The sequence below is a fragment of the Hippoglossus hippoglossus genome, chromosome 6, assembly GCF_009819705.1.
Source record: "Hippoglossus hippoglossus isolate fHipHip1 chromosome 6, fHipHip1.pri, whole genome shotgun sequence".
Lineage (NCBI taxonomy): Eukaryota > Metazoa > Chordata > Actinopteri > Pleuronectiformes > Pleuronectidae > Hippoglossus > Hippoglossus hippoglossus.
In genome coordinates, this window is record NC_047156.1 from 1,026,424 (window position 1) to 1,039,713 (window position 13,290).

The 13,290-nt window shown below is 48.2% G+C and overlaps 2 protein-coding genes across 8 annotated transcripts in view; one reads left to right on the plus strand and one right to left on the minus strand.

Annotated features, from left to right (window-relative positions):
• Positions 1-13,290, plus strand: part of immp2l (inner mitochondrial membrane peptidase subunit 2) — an 89,795-nt gene that overhangs the window by 54,843 nt on the left and 21,662 nt on the right. The window lies entirely within an intron of this gene.
• lrrn3a (leucine rich repeat neuronal 3a) overlaps positions 600-13,290 on the minus strand; it is a 14,724-nt gene continuing 2,033 nt past the window's right edge. The window contains exon 2 of the mRNA XM_034589267.1: positions 600-3,323. Coding sequence (XP_034445158.1) covers positions 848-2,959 — 2,112 coding nt within the window. The 5' untranslated portion in view covers positions 2,960-3,323 and the 3' untranslated portion in view covers positions 600-847. The remainder of the gene's footprint in view (positions 3,324-13,290) is intronic.

Below are 13,290 nucleotides of genomic sequence, written 5' to 3' on the forward strand. Positions count from 1 at the left end.
GCAATTCAAAGTCAATGGGTTTGCCAACGTCCTCACACTTTGCACACACACACACCTATTAAGGTAGTTACACACATGCGTACACACACACAAACTACCTCACACGCTGGTCGTGCTGTTTGAGATTGCATTGCATTTCACTAACAGTGTTAGAGCGTCTGCCTTGAAGGGCAGCCCCTGTAATTGTGTTTGTGCACAGCCGCTCTCACACTCCTGCTGCTGTAGGATTCAGACAGAGACACAACAGGATTTATGAGCCACATCCATATTCATTTCATAGACAACAGTTTGTCTTTGTGACCACAGAAATATTTCCAGAGACACGTTTTTTTTGTGCGTTAAGTGTCCAAATGTAACGCGAAAAGATTGTAGTTATAAGACACCCACAGGTTTAATGAAAAATGTATTTGTTCATAAAACTGTTTACATTATAGTCAGTTTTAATGTACACTAGACTAACAAGTTTTTTTTCTGCCATTATAAACTGTCTTCACTTGGCACCGTTTAATGTAACACAGCAAAGAAAAGGTTTTGCAGACATCAAGCCGTCTCCACAAGGTATTTAAGACAGAATAGTTCTGTGCTGTGCTTTACTCTGTTGCACTGCGTGAATGACCGATAGCCATGTAGATTATAGTCAAGATATCTGCCTGAATAAGCTTGTTATAATGACACAAGTTTGCAATACAAAATAGTCTCTGCTTTTAGCCGGTTACGTGAATGCGAATTTGTTTATGAGTTCCAGTGGGAAGGTCATAAAAAGAGGAGACATAAATCACTTTGTCCAGTGTCCGTCACTCTTTGTCTTCACATTATCCCAAAGAGCTTTTACAGACGAGGACGCTTCTTACATGGAGTCGTCCGGTAAGTCTATTACAGTTGCCCTCACCTTCACCCCATACAGACCAAACTCCAGAAGGGAGGATGAAGAGGAGGAGGAGGAAGGAGTGCTGGCGATCAGCAGCGTTTCAGCCGGGTCTGCTATCAGTTTCCTGTAAAACACTTGGCTGTACAGAGATGTATACATGACAGAGCAAGCCACGGCAACCACGATAAAGAGCACGGCACAGGAAGCCATCACCAGACTGTCCCAGTTCTTAGTTGTCTCCCTCAGGACGGCTGCCTCCTTTGTGGTCACATTAACACAGTCCCTGCTGTTTCCAGGCTGTGCAGCCGTGACCTCTACGCAGACCTGGTAGCGAGTGGATGGCTTCAGCTGCTTGATGTGGTACCCTTTGACTCCAGCTGGAAGCCGGGCTGTGAATGGCATCAAGAGGCTGCTGTCCTCGGATACAATGGACCAGTTTAGTTGTGATACCAAAGCACCTGTGCTTTCCCAGGAAACCATCACAGTATGAGACTGGACAGATGTGATTAATACGTGTAATGGTTGCGTTGAAGACAGGGCAATATATCCGTCCACCACAACCGACACAGACTTAAGGTCTGCCCCGACCAGATTATGGGCAATGCAGGTATATGAGCCGGCTTCCTGCTCTGAGGCATCGTAGATGTCCAAAGTTCCCTCGGGATGCATGTAGTACTTATCGTAGACACTGCCATGCAAGACCTGGTCACCTGACGGCGTCACCCAGTAGATCTCAGGTTCTGGTTCTCCATACGCCCGGCAGTGAAGCGACACCGAGCGCCCTTTAGCAACCTCGACCCGACCTGGGAGGCTCCCAGGTGAGATCAGAGGAAGGCAGATCTCTGTCATCTCCCTGAAGTGCACCTGTCGGACGTGCTGGCCTTGGTACTCGGGAGGCTCCACGCAGAACAAGGAGTCTGGTTCCATGAAGCGAACAGCCGTCCTGTTCATGTTGACCCAGCGGATGATGCAGTCACAGCGGATGGGGTTGCTGTGCAGACTGACCTCTCGCAGGTTGGGCAGCGACTCCACGGTGCTGCAGTGGAGCGCGCTCAGAGAGTTGCTGTTGAGCATCAGCGTCTCCAGCCTGGGGAGCTTGTGGAAAGCTTTCGGGTGGATGTAGGATAACCTGGGATTGTTGGTAGCCTCAATTTTAGTCAGCTCAGGCAGGTTGTTCAGGGCAAAACTGTCGATGGATATGAGCTCAGGCATGCTGTTGATGCCAAGCTCTTTGAGATGCATCATGTCCATGAAGTCACCTTTCTTGATCCTCTCAATGGGGTTTTTATTCAAATCCAGAAACTTGAGGTTTTGGACTTTCGTCAGCGCTGCTCGGGGAACTCGACTTAGCAGGTTGTCGAAAAACGAGATGCTTTCCAAGTTGTCAAGACCAACTAAAGTATTGTCAGGGATTTCGGTCAAATTCATCCTGGCAAGCACGAGGCTTCTGAGGTTTGCCAGAGGTTTAAAGTTCATATCTGACAGCTGAAGAATGGGGTTTTCTCCCAGCATCAATATCTCCAAGTTGGGAAGTTGCTGGAACCACTGGCTGTTGATACTTGTCAGTCGATTGGAGTTAAGATGGAGCCTCAGCAGCCTGCGCAGCCCGTGGAAGGCTCCGGGGCTAATGGAGAAAATGAGGTTGTGGTTGATGTAGAACTCCTGGAGGTTTGGCAGAGAAACGAGGCAGCTGTCAGAAAGCTCCTGAATCCAGTTCTCCTCCATGTGGAGTGACAGCAGCTGGGGGAGAAACCCCAGACAAACATCGCTCACCGAGGAGATGTTATTCTGAGACAAGTCGATTTCTGTGATGTTGGCCAAGTAATCCAAAGTTTTCTGAACATTAACAATGTTGTTTGTCTGTAGCAGCAGAACCTGTGTGTCTGAGGGGAGTCTCTCCGGCAGTGCTGACAGACCCAGGTCATTACAGTCCACGGTGGCAGCCTCTGTATAAACGGAGCTGGGTGAGAACCAGGGTCGTATCTCACATCGACACAACGCAGGGCAATGAGCGGCCCCCTCAGAGGCCAAAACAAAAGCAGCCAAAGACAGTTCAGCCAGCAAACAAGCTACAACTGCTGTCTCCTTCATCTTGGCCCAGTATTCCCTTCAGCCAGTAATTGGCCCTTATGGAGTCAGCTGTTAGCACAGTTTACTTTACAGATAAAAGCTCATTTGTCACTGCAGCAAGACAGAGTGGATTTGTGCTGACGCCTGGTCCCCAAAGCCTCGGCCCTGTTGTCTTCCAGCTCTTGGAAGAGAGAGGCAACCTTTCAGTTTGGTCTGTGCCAGGTTGTCATGCACGCTGTGATATGTCAAGGTCGATGTATCCTTCAGGGAACAGGGCTGCGCTGCAGAGGGGCGGTGGAGGAATGTTGTGGCTCCGGCTGGGGACGAATCACTCTGTCTTCCATCATTATTATCCTCCGTCGCTGACACTGGAGTCATTCTCCATCTGGGGACACAGGAGAGAAAAAAGGCCGATGTAACATGGTGCTGTAGAGATATGAAGCTATATTGACATTTAGAAATATTGAGACTTATTAAGGCTTTTCAGCCTCATTTGATTTTATTGGTTTCCTTGCACCATCTGAATTATAAGTTATGATTAACTTGACCTTATATATATTATTTGACAGTTTTGAAATGGTGTTTTTGAGTTTATATGGATGCAGTGAGAGAGAACCCTGGCAAACAAGCACATTGTTTTTCATTGCTGTTTCAGTCAAAGCACAAATAAGTGTCCTAGAAAAGCTGGAGCTCTGAGATGATGCTCAAAAGTTTATTGATTCAAGAGGCAAAACGTTGCAAGTCCCAATTTCTTCCCCGGTGTTGTAATTAACGTCGCTGCTCCGCCCCCTGAACCGCTCTGTCTGTTGTTAATAATGCACCTGAGCACACTCATCAAATCACCCGCACAAAAACAACAGACAGGTTTCCTCGGCTGATGCACTCAAGCTCAAGGCCACTTTGGATCTACCAAAAATATCTGTCGAGCGAGCTCGCCGAAATTCTTGTGCAGCGACGGCTCGGCTGCTTTTTGCATAATTCATGTGTCGCTGAATCAACGTTGTTGGTGCAGATGACAGGTCTACCGTGGGCTCTGCCCATGTCCACTGTACATATTGATGTTTTGATTAATTTGCGACCTTGAGTGCAAAAGCCACAGCTGAGTGTACGACATTAAATGAAGCTGGAGCAACCGGCTGCTGATGAGGACGAGCTTTGACACTTCATGAATACATTAGCTTGTTTATGGAAGTCTGCGTGAACAGGTTTGTGAACGAGTCTGACCCGGACGATCTCCTGCTGCCTTCTTCATATGTGAAAACAGCTCATGTATTCAGTCATCGTGGTGGATTCGTTGCACAGCTGCAGATTCATCCATGTAGTGCTTTTGTTATTTCTGGCTGGAGGACGTCCAATGGGAAATTGACTCAAAACAAACTGTAGTGACCATGTTCATGTGTTACAGTTCTGCTCTATCGCTCACTGATGGGCTTTTAATAGACTGGAGAATGATGGAGCGGCTGGAATAAGATCTGTCAGGCTTATACACACACCACCACTGTGAGAATGACTTGACTGTCTTTATGAGATCCGTTGACAGTATGAAAAATACACACCACCACCAGACGATCCTTTTAAATGTTCCATCTCTTTCATCCGTTCACTCTTATGCAACTCATTGAAACCCCTGCAGGCTTCGTCTCCATCGCCCAGACGGAGCAGGAAGCTTCTCCCGTCAGACTATTATGGTAATGCTGCTCTACAGAGATGGAAACAACACATTTACGTACAGTATTTAGGTAACAACAACGACAACTTATATGCTAATGAAGCGAGCATGGTTTGAATGTTAAATTGTGCGTTTAATGGATGTTTTCTCTTTTGGTTGGAGAGTTTGCTCTCAGGAGACGCTGCGTTGTTCTAATTTAATTTCTCCTGTTTACTTCCACGACGCTCACACACTCATTCCCCTCTTATTACTTAACACTGGGATGACTTCCTTTATTTCCCCTTCGTGCACACACAGCTACGTCAAATGGAGATGAGATCAGACTGAATATAGACTTAATGCTATCGGTACAGTACATCAGGAAAGAAATGTGCTGAATGGGCCGATTCCTCCAACAGTTTTCAGGTTTTAAAATGTGTTTGTTCTTTTTTTAAACTGCAAAGCCATTTTTATGTAAATGAGATGTTTATCTGGGTTTCAGGATAACAGCGTCTGCTTTTAGACTGCAGAGACAAATGTGACATGGTCGGCAGCATTGATTCACATGCAGAGCAGCAGGAGGGACGATAGCGTACTCAAAGTGTAAAAGTAAAAGGTTTCACTCTGAAGGTCATTTCTTCTGTATCCGTGCATTAATATAGTTTAAAGACTATTTAACTCCGCCTGTTTAAGTTTTATTTGAAGTCAATATCTGTGTCTCAGTTCAGCCGCTGGATCCTTTAGCGGCTGCACTGTCTTGTTTCAAATGCTCCAGCAGACGCCTCCTTCCATCCCAAAGAAACGGAGGTTCCACCGGGTCGATCCTTCCCGGCTTCGGTGAACAACCACTTTTCAAAGATGTAGAGACGCAGGGAAGCAAAGAGACGTCTGATGCTTCAGCATCCGGCTTCAGCTCAACCGAACAGTTAGCTATACACATGTCAAAAAACCCAATGTCATTAAAATATGTCCAATTGCAGCTCTGTTGCTAGGCGACAGTGGTACGGGCAGGACAATCACAGAAAGAGCAAACTCTGTCACTTTGGTTCGGACCCGGTTAATAACTGTGTCTCACAATGAGAGTGTGCTGTTCCACTTCCTGTTCATCAGTCGTTCATCATATGGAACCCTGACGTCACGTGTCTGATCCGCTCTCTCTTGCTTCACTCTTCTGAACAAACATCAGGATCACTGAGCTCTGCTCGACCTGCGTCCCACAGAGCTGAACCTCAGGAACACGTCGTCACCTCTCGGGTCAGAGAGCGAAGCCTCTGCGTTTGTTCCTCTGCCTGAAGAAGAGCGGCTCTCTGCTCGATCTGGCTTTGGCAGAATCAGCTTTTCCTGCTCGCACTCTGTCGACGCTGCACTTGAGAGGTTTCAGTTCAGAGAAGGAAAGAACCTCCTGCAGTGGATACAAGTATTTAGTGATGCATTATACGAGCAGCTCTGTGTAACAGGACTGCCAGCCTGGCCACTTCTTTAAATGCTGAGTATTGACATCCTGTGAGTGGAATGAAACCCAAATGTGAAATATTTCTGGTTTCTCATACTGAAGGTCGGAGCTGTTGGGGCCACTGACGTCCTAATATGGCAAACGTCTTATAAAGCCGTCCCACTCCTCCATGTTTTATTCAGAGCTCACTAATACACACAGCGAGACGCAGCCTGTGACGAGCACAGCCGACGTCAGGTGAACTGACCAGTTCTCAGGATTTTATTTTAAAACACTGTTCCACCTCTGGGATGATGAAGCTTCATCTTCTTCATCTGGGTTTGTTTGTCTGAAGGATGACACAAAAAGACTGAACCTATCAGACTGATATTAGTGAGTGAAGTATTTCTGATCGGCTGATATTTATAAAAGGTAATGATTCCCAAGATGTTATGACAGAGAACTGGAATCACGGGTTGATTCTTGCTCAGAAGTCACGCAGGCTAACGTCATTGTCACGTTCTGCGTTAGTACAAAAACACACTAAACGTTCTAAAAATAATCAGCTATTACAAAATATAATAATAGGTGGATGTTACATCTACAGTTATGCTGCTCTCAAAATGTTTCCCTCGAAAATGTAATTAAATTAAAAATGTTATTGATTTGCTGAGTAAACTTTTTCGGCTTGCAGTAACAGCCTCTTTGCCAGTAGGGGGTGCTGCACCATCCCTAACGTCCATAGAGATGAAGCCGGTCATCAGGAATCCTCTGTGACCAGTGAACCCACGACTGAGGACGACTGGAATACATAAACCAGACCTGACGTTTTTATCGATTGAAGTTCGCTGTGAAAGCATCTAAACATTTAGCCCGTAAAGAAGATAAATAACCATCTGAATGTGCCTCAGACTAAACTCTGTCTGTGCTGCAGACTCTTAAGTTTGTCTGTAATTAACACCGGTGTTGGCGGCTCTGATGTATCCGACCTTTCCCTCTGTGCAGACTCACAGTTCATCGCTCTCCCCCTGCAGGCGGCCGCTGCTTGGCCATCAGATTCTTTCTAATGCTGATTAGCTGCAGACTTTCTTCCATCAGACTTTGAGTCCAGACACCGTGCTGCCGTCCTTGAACCCCTCGACCTGCCGGACAAAGTGCCTTTGAGCAACATCAAGCGCCTCGCAGCTTTACGCTTGCAGCTCTGACCCCTCAGCTCCCTGAGGGCGACAGAGAGCTGGATTTCTCCTTTGCACATCAAAAAAGAAACATGAAGTGAGCTCATGTGCTTTTAACCTCTCAAGGACATCTCAACTTCAATCCAATTTATTTCTGAAGCGTTATCAGAGCTGCTCCAGACAAGATGTAAGAGTCTGTCTGTTTTATCTGCATCACACTGAAGAGTCTGCAGCAGCTGAGACTCTGGATCCTCCATTTGTCCAAATTAGTTTCTGTTGTCAGGCAGGAAAAGAAAATGAAGGGAAATGAGAAAAATATTCAAATCCAGATTTTCTTCAAGGGCCTGAAATGTCGTGTGTGCTGAAAATATCAAGATTCAAAAACATTGAGCCTCCTGGTTTGAGATCTTCATCGTACAAACAGTCAACAAACCTCTGGAAACACTTTCTCCTCCAGCACTGCATGAAATATCCAGCTCTTTCTGCAGCGCCCCCTATTTGGAGAAATTAGTACTTTATAAACGTGAACGTTGTGGTTCCTTCTGAAACAAGCACAGGTCAGATTGTAGAAAACCAAGAGGAAATGGAAGCTGGATGGATTTAATGATGAGGTCAAACGTTTGATTGTTCACGTCACTTTCCTCCGAACACGTAAACGCAGCTCATGTTTTAATAAACTGGATAATTAGCTCGTCACGGGACTGGATCCAATCTGGACTCATTCTTACAAGTAGCACATACTGTGTGTGTGTGTGTGTGTGTGCGTGTGTGTGTGTTTGTGTGTGTGCGTGTATCTTTGTAAAGATTTGTCTGCTGGTTTCAGACACTAAATGCTGTTGTCAGGAGACGACAAATTACATTTCCAGTCCATTAGACATTCTGCTGACTGTGTGTGTGTGTGGGCGTGTGTGTGTGTGTGTGCTGTGTGTGTGTTGTGTGTGTGTGGTGTGTGCATGTGTGTGGTGTGTGTGGTGTGTGAGAGAGAGAGAGCAGGTCAAACTGGAGGTTACTGTGTGCATGTGAGAGTTTCTACTGTTTTTACACAAATGATTTCAGTGAAGTGATTGTTTCACATTGAGCCTGAATCCGTCTCAGTGGAGCTGGAACCTGCGTCGAGGCTCCACAGCCTCGTGAGTCCGATTCAGGTGAGAAGATCTATTATATATTCTATATATGAATATATAATAATGTGATGTTTTCACTACTGTGTTTCATCTAAATTGTACGAATTGTTGTTTCTTTCATTTAGAATGGCTCTTTATATTTATATACTTTATATTTACATCAGGAGCGGGTCCTCTCTACGGAGGCAGCCATGTTTTTTCTACAGTACCCAGACTGGACAAACTAAACCTTTTTTTTAATGTACCAGCTGTCAATCACACTGGTACCTTTGCTTTTACCTGAGACAGCTCCATTGAAGGGACATGTCTACCTTTAAAGACCTGGGGAGGAGCCTGTGTGCTGATGTGTTTGACACCACATCAGCTAACGTCATTTTGGAGAACGCTCCATTAACCTCTCTCCTCTCTCCTCTCTCCTCCCTCCTGCCTCCTCTCTCCTCCCTCCTCTCTCCTCTCTCCTCCCTCCTGCCTCCTCTCTCCTCTCTCCTCCCTCCTCCCTCCTCTGTCCTCTCTCCTCTCTCCTCCCTCCTGCCTCCTCTCTCCTCCCTCCTCTCTCCTCTCTCCTCTCTCCTCCCTCCTCTCCTCTCTCCTCTCTCCTCTCTCCTGCCTCCTCCCTCCACTCTCCTGCCTCCTCCCTCCTCTCTCCTCTCTCCTCTCTCCTGCCTCCTCCCTCCACTCTCCTGCCTCCTCCCTCCACTCTCCTCTCTCCTGCCTCCTCCCTCCTCTCTCCACTCTCCACTCTCCTCCCTCCTCCCTCCTCTCTCCTCTCTCCACTCTCCACTCTCCTGCCTCCTCTCTCCTCTCTCCTCTCTCCTGCCTCCTCCCTCCACTCTCCTGCCTCCTCCCTCCACTCTCCTCTCTCCTGCCTCCTCCCTCCTCTCTCCTCTCTCCTCTCTCCTGCCTCCTCCCTCCACTCTCCTGCCTCCTCCCTCCTCTCTCCTCTCTCCTCTCTCCTGCCTCCTCCCTCCACTCTCCTGCCTCCTCCCTCCTCTCTCCTCTCTCCTGCCTCCTCCCTCCTCTCTCCTCCCTCCTCTCTCCTCTCTCCTCCCTCCTCCCTCCTCTCTCCTCTCTCCTCTCCTCTCTCCTGCCTCCTCCCTCCACTCTCCTCTCTCCTGCCTCCTCCCTCCTCTCTCCACTCTCCACTCTCCTCCCTCCTCCCTCCTCTCTCCTCTCTCCACTCTCCACTCTCCTCCCTCCTCTCTCCTCTCTCCTCTCTCCTGCCTCCTCCCTCCACTCTCCTGCCTCCTCCCTCCACTCTCCTCTCTCCTGCCTCCTCCCTCCTCTCTCCTCTCTCCTCTCTCCTGCCTCCTCCCTCCACTCTCCTGCCTCCTCCCTCCTCTCTCCTCTCTCCTCTCTCCTGCCTCCTCCCTCCACTCTCCTGCCTCCTCCCTCCTCTCTCCTCTCTCCTGCCTCCTCCCTCCTCTCTCCACTCTCCACTCTCCTCCCTCCTCCCTCCTCTCTCCTCTCTCCACTCTCCACTCTCCTGCCTCCTCTCTCCTCTCTCCTCCCTCCTCTCTCCTCTCTCCTCCCTCCTCCCTCCTCTCTCCTCTCTCCTCTCCTCTCTCCTCCCTCCTCCCTCCTCTCTCCTCTCTCCTCTCCTCTCTCCTCCCTCCTCCCTCCTCTCTCCTCTCTCCTCTCTCCTCCCTCCTGCCTCCTCTCTCCTCCCTCCTCTCTCCTCTCTCCTCTCTCCTCCCTCCTCCCTCCTCTCTCCTCTCTCCTCTCTCCTGCCTCCTCCCTCCACTCTCCTGCCTCCTCCCTCCTCTCTCCTCTCTCCTCTCTCCTGCCTCCTCCCTCCACTCTCCTGCCTCCTCCCTCCACTCTCCACTCTCCTCCCTCCTCTCTCCTCTCTCCTCCCTCCTCCCTCCTCTCTCCTCTCTCCTCTCTCCTGCCTCCTCCCTCCACTCTCCTGCCTCCTCCCTCCTCTCTCCTCTCTCCTCTCTCCTGCCTCCTCCCTCCACTCTCCTGCCTCCTCCCTCCACTCTCCACTCTCCTCCCTCCTCTCTCCTCTCTCCTGCCTCCTCCCTCCTCTCTCCTCTCTCCTCTCTCCTGCCTCCTCCCTCCACTCTCCTGCCTCCTCCCTCCTCTCTCCTCTCTCCTCTCTCCTGCCTCCTCTCTCCTCTCTCCTGCCTCCTCCCTCCACTCTCCACTCTCCTCCCTCCTCTCTCCTCTCTCCTCTCTCCTGCCTCCTCTCTCCTCTCTCCTCTCTCCTGCCTCCTCCCTCCACTCTCCACTCTCCTCCCTCCTCCCTCCTCCCTCCTCTCTCCTCTCTCCACTCTCCACTCTCCTGCCTCCTCTCTCCTCCCTCCTCTCTCCTCTCTCCTCCCTCCTCTCTCCTCTCTCCTGCCTCCTCCCTCCTCTCTCCTCCCCCTGCTCCCCCTCCTAACACACACTCTCCTTGTTAGCATCTCCAGCTACACAGTTAGCACTTAGCCTCCACTCCCACGAGTCACACTTCTCTTTTTAATCAGTGGCCCGTCTCCTGTTAATTACCCTCACACACACACACACACACGCGCACACACACACGCACACACACACACACACACACACACACACACACACACACACACACACACACACACACACACACACAGGTTGACCTCTGCCTGCTGGTGTATGGGTGGAGTTCAGATGGTTTTCAGCTCTGACTCCGTGAAACTCGGCCTCAGACTCAAACATCGAGAATCAACCGGTCATTTGGTGCAAGGTCAGAACTGTTAGAAGAATTTAAATCATGGATGTTGGACTCAGTTCAGTTCAAAGTCTTACTCTAATTGTCTCAAGGCATTTTACATAGAAGGTCAAGACCTTAAAAACGTAACAAATTATGAATGTATTGTGAGTGGCACGGTGGTACAGTGGATAACACTAACCCTAAAAAGAGGGTTATTGGTTTGAATCCCTATTTGGCCGGGAGTTCTCTGTTTTCCGACATGAACCATCACGAACAGCTCTCTGATCTCCTCGTCTGAGTCAGCGTCCTTCACGTTTATCTCTTTTTCATCATATTATTTTAGAAATATTCCTTTTGGGGCTTTTCTTCAGTTTTGCGTCTGTGGTTTAGAAACGTAAAATAATTCACTAAAAGAACATCAGCTGTGTGAAGAAGACTTGAAACTAGAGACTGAGACAGAAACTCCTTCATGTTTACTGACGTTATAAAGTGAGAAGAGTCATGTTCTATAGACTTCTATAGAAACCACCAGTGGAGTCGCCCCCTGGTGGTCACCACACAGAAGACAGGATTCACTTTCTCATCGGCTTCACTTTCTGGACCCAGAGTCTAGGTTTTATTTACAGTCTGTGTTAATGATTAACGATGCTCTCAGACCCTCACATCCCCCGTGCACCACGTCGGACTCACTGCATCTCACACTGACACTGGAACTGGACGTAAATTACAAAGTGTGAAATCATCAGATAAGAACTTGGGATTTGTTGCTGTGGTGAGCAGAGATGGAGCAGGAGAAAGGAAAAGCAACATGGATGTGAGGATTAGACAGACGAGCTTTAATGACTCTGAGCTGCTCGTGGAACTGAACTGAAACAACATTTGAAGACCTGGACTCAGGAGAATCAGATTAAAGCTGCAGTTCTGGAGGTTTTCAGTTACAACAGTTTCACAACGAACCCTTTGTCCCCGAAGCAGAAGCAGAATCAGGGAGGAAACAGAAATACAAAGAGTGGCTGCAGCTGATCGATGGAAAGTTCAGCGGTGGTAATGATCTCTGTAAGGAAACAAATCCACCTCATTAGGTTTAGTCTCAACACCAGCAATGAAACTTTCTGTTTCTCTGTTTGTTTCAGTGTCTCAACAGTCCAGTTAAATCTGTCCCCGACGTCCCAGCAGCACCACACTGTCTCTGGTTCTGTCCAACACACACTGTCTCTGGTTCTGTCCAACACACACTGTCTCTGGTTCTGTCCAACACACACACTGTCTCTGGTTCTGTCCAACACACACACTGTCTCTGGTTCTGTCCAACACACACTGTCTCTGGTTCTGTCCAACACACACTGTCTCTGGTTCTGTCCAACACACACACTGTCTCTGGTTCTGTCCAACACACACACACTGTCTCTGGTTCTGTCCAACACACACACTGTCTCTGGTTCTGTCCAACACACACTGTCTCTGGTTCTGTCCAACACCACTGTCTCTGGTTCTGTCCAACACACACTGTCTCTGGTTCTGTCCAACACACACACTGTCTCTGGTTCTGTCCAACACACACTGTCTCTGGTTCTGTCCAACACACACTGTCTCTGGTTCTGTCCAACACACACACTGTCTCTGGTTCTGTCCAACACACACACTGTCTCTGGTTCTGTCCAACACACACACTGTCTCTGGTTCTGTCCAACACACACTGTCTCTGGTTCTGTCCAACACACACTGTCTCTGGTTCTGTCCAACACACACTGTCTCTGGTTCTGTCCAACACACACTGTCTCTGGTTCTGTCCAACACACACTGTCTCTGTTCTGTCCAACACACACTTCGTCTCTGACTCGTCAAATATAAATAAATTAGCTTTGATCACATGTTGTTGAATGAAATCTGTTTTCTGTGATCAAGTCAAACTGCCTGAGGGAGAAATCCTGATTCATCCAGGAGATAATGAGGTTCTATTGTTTTTTCTATGAACCTCAACAAGTGTTAATAATCCTGAATGTCCGACAGATGCTTGATCAGAACTCAGAGTCTTTTCACAGTGAAGCTGATTCAGGGAATTCATTCAGTGTCATTGTTCCTCCTTTCATCAGCGTGGAGCCTATGAGATAAAGACCTCTGACACTAAGACTCTCACTACATGTCTTTTAGGTGATGTTACGACTCACTGTCTTTTAACATCATCCTTTTTGCCCGGTGTTTTTCCCCAGAATTAAATTTACCAATCATCAAAATACTGAATTCATTTATTAATGCAAAATTGTGGTTTCTTCAAGTTGTCGTGGACGGGTTGGTTTAA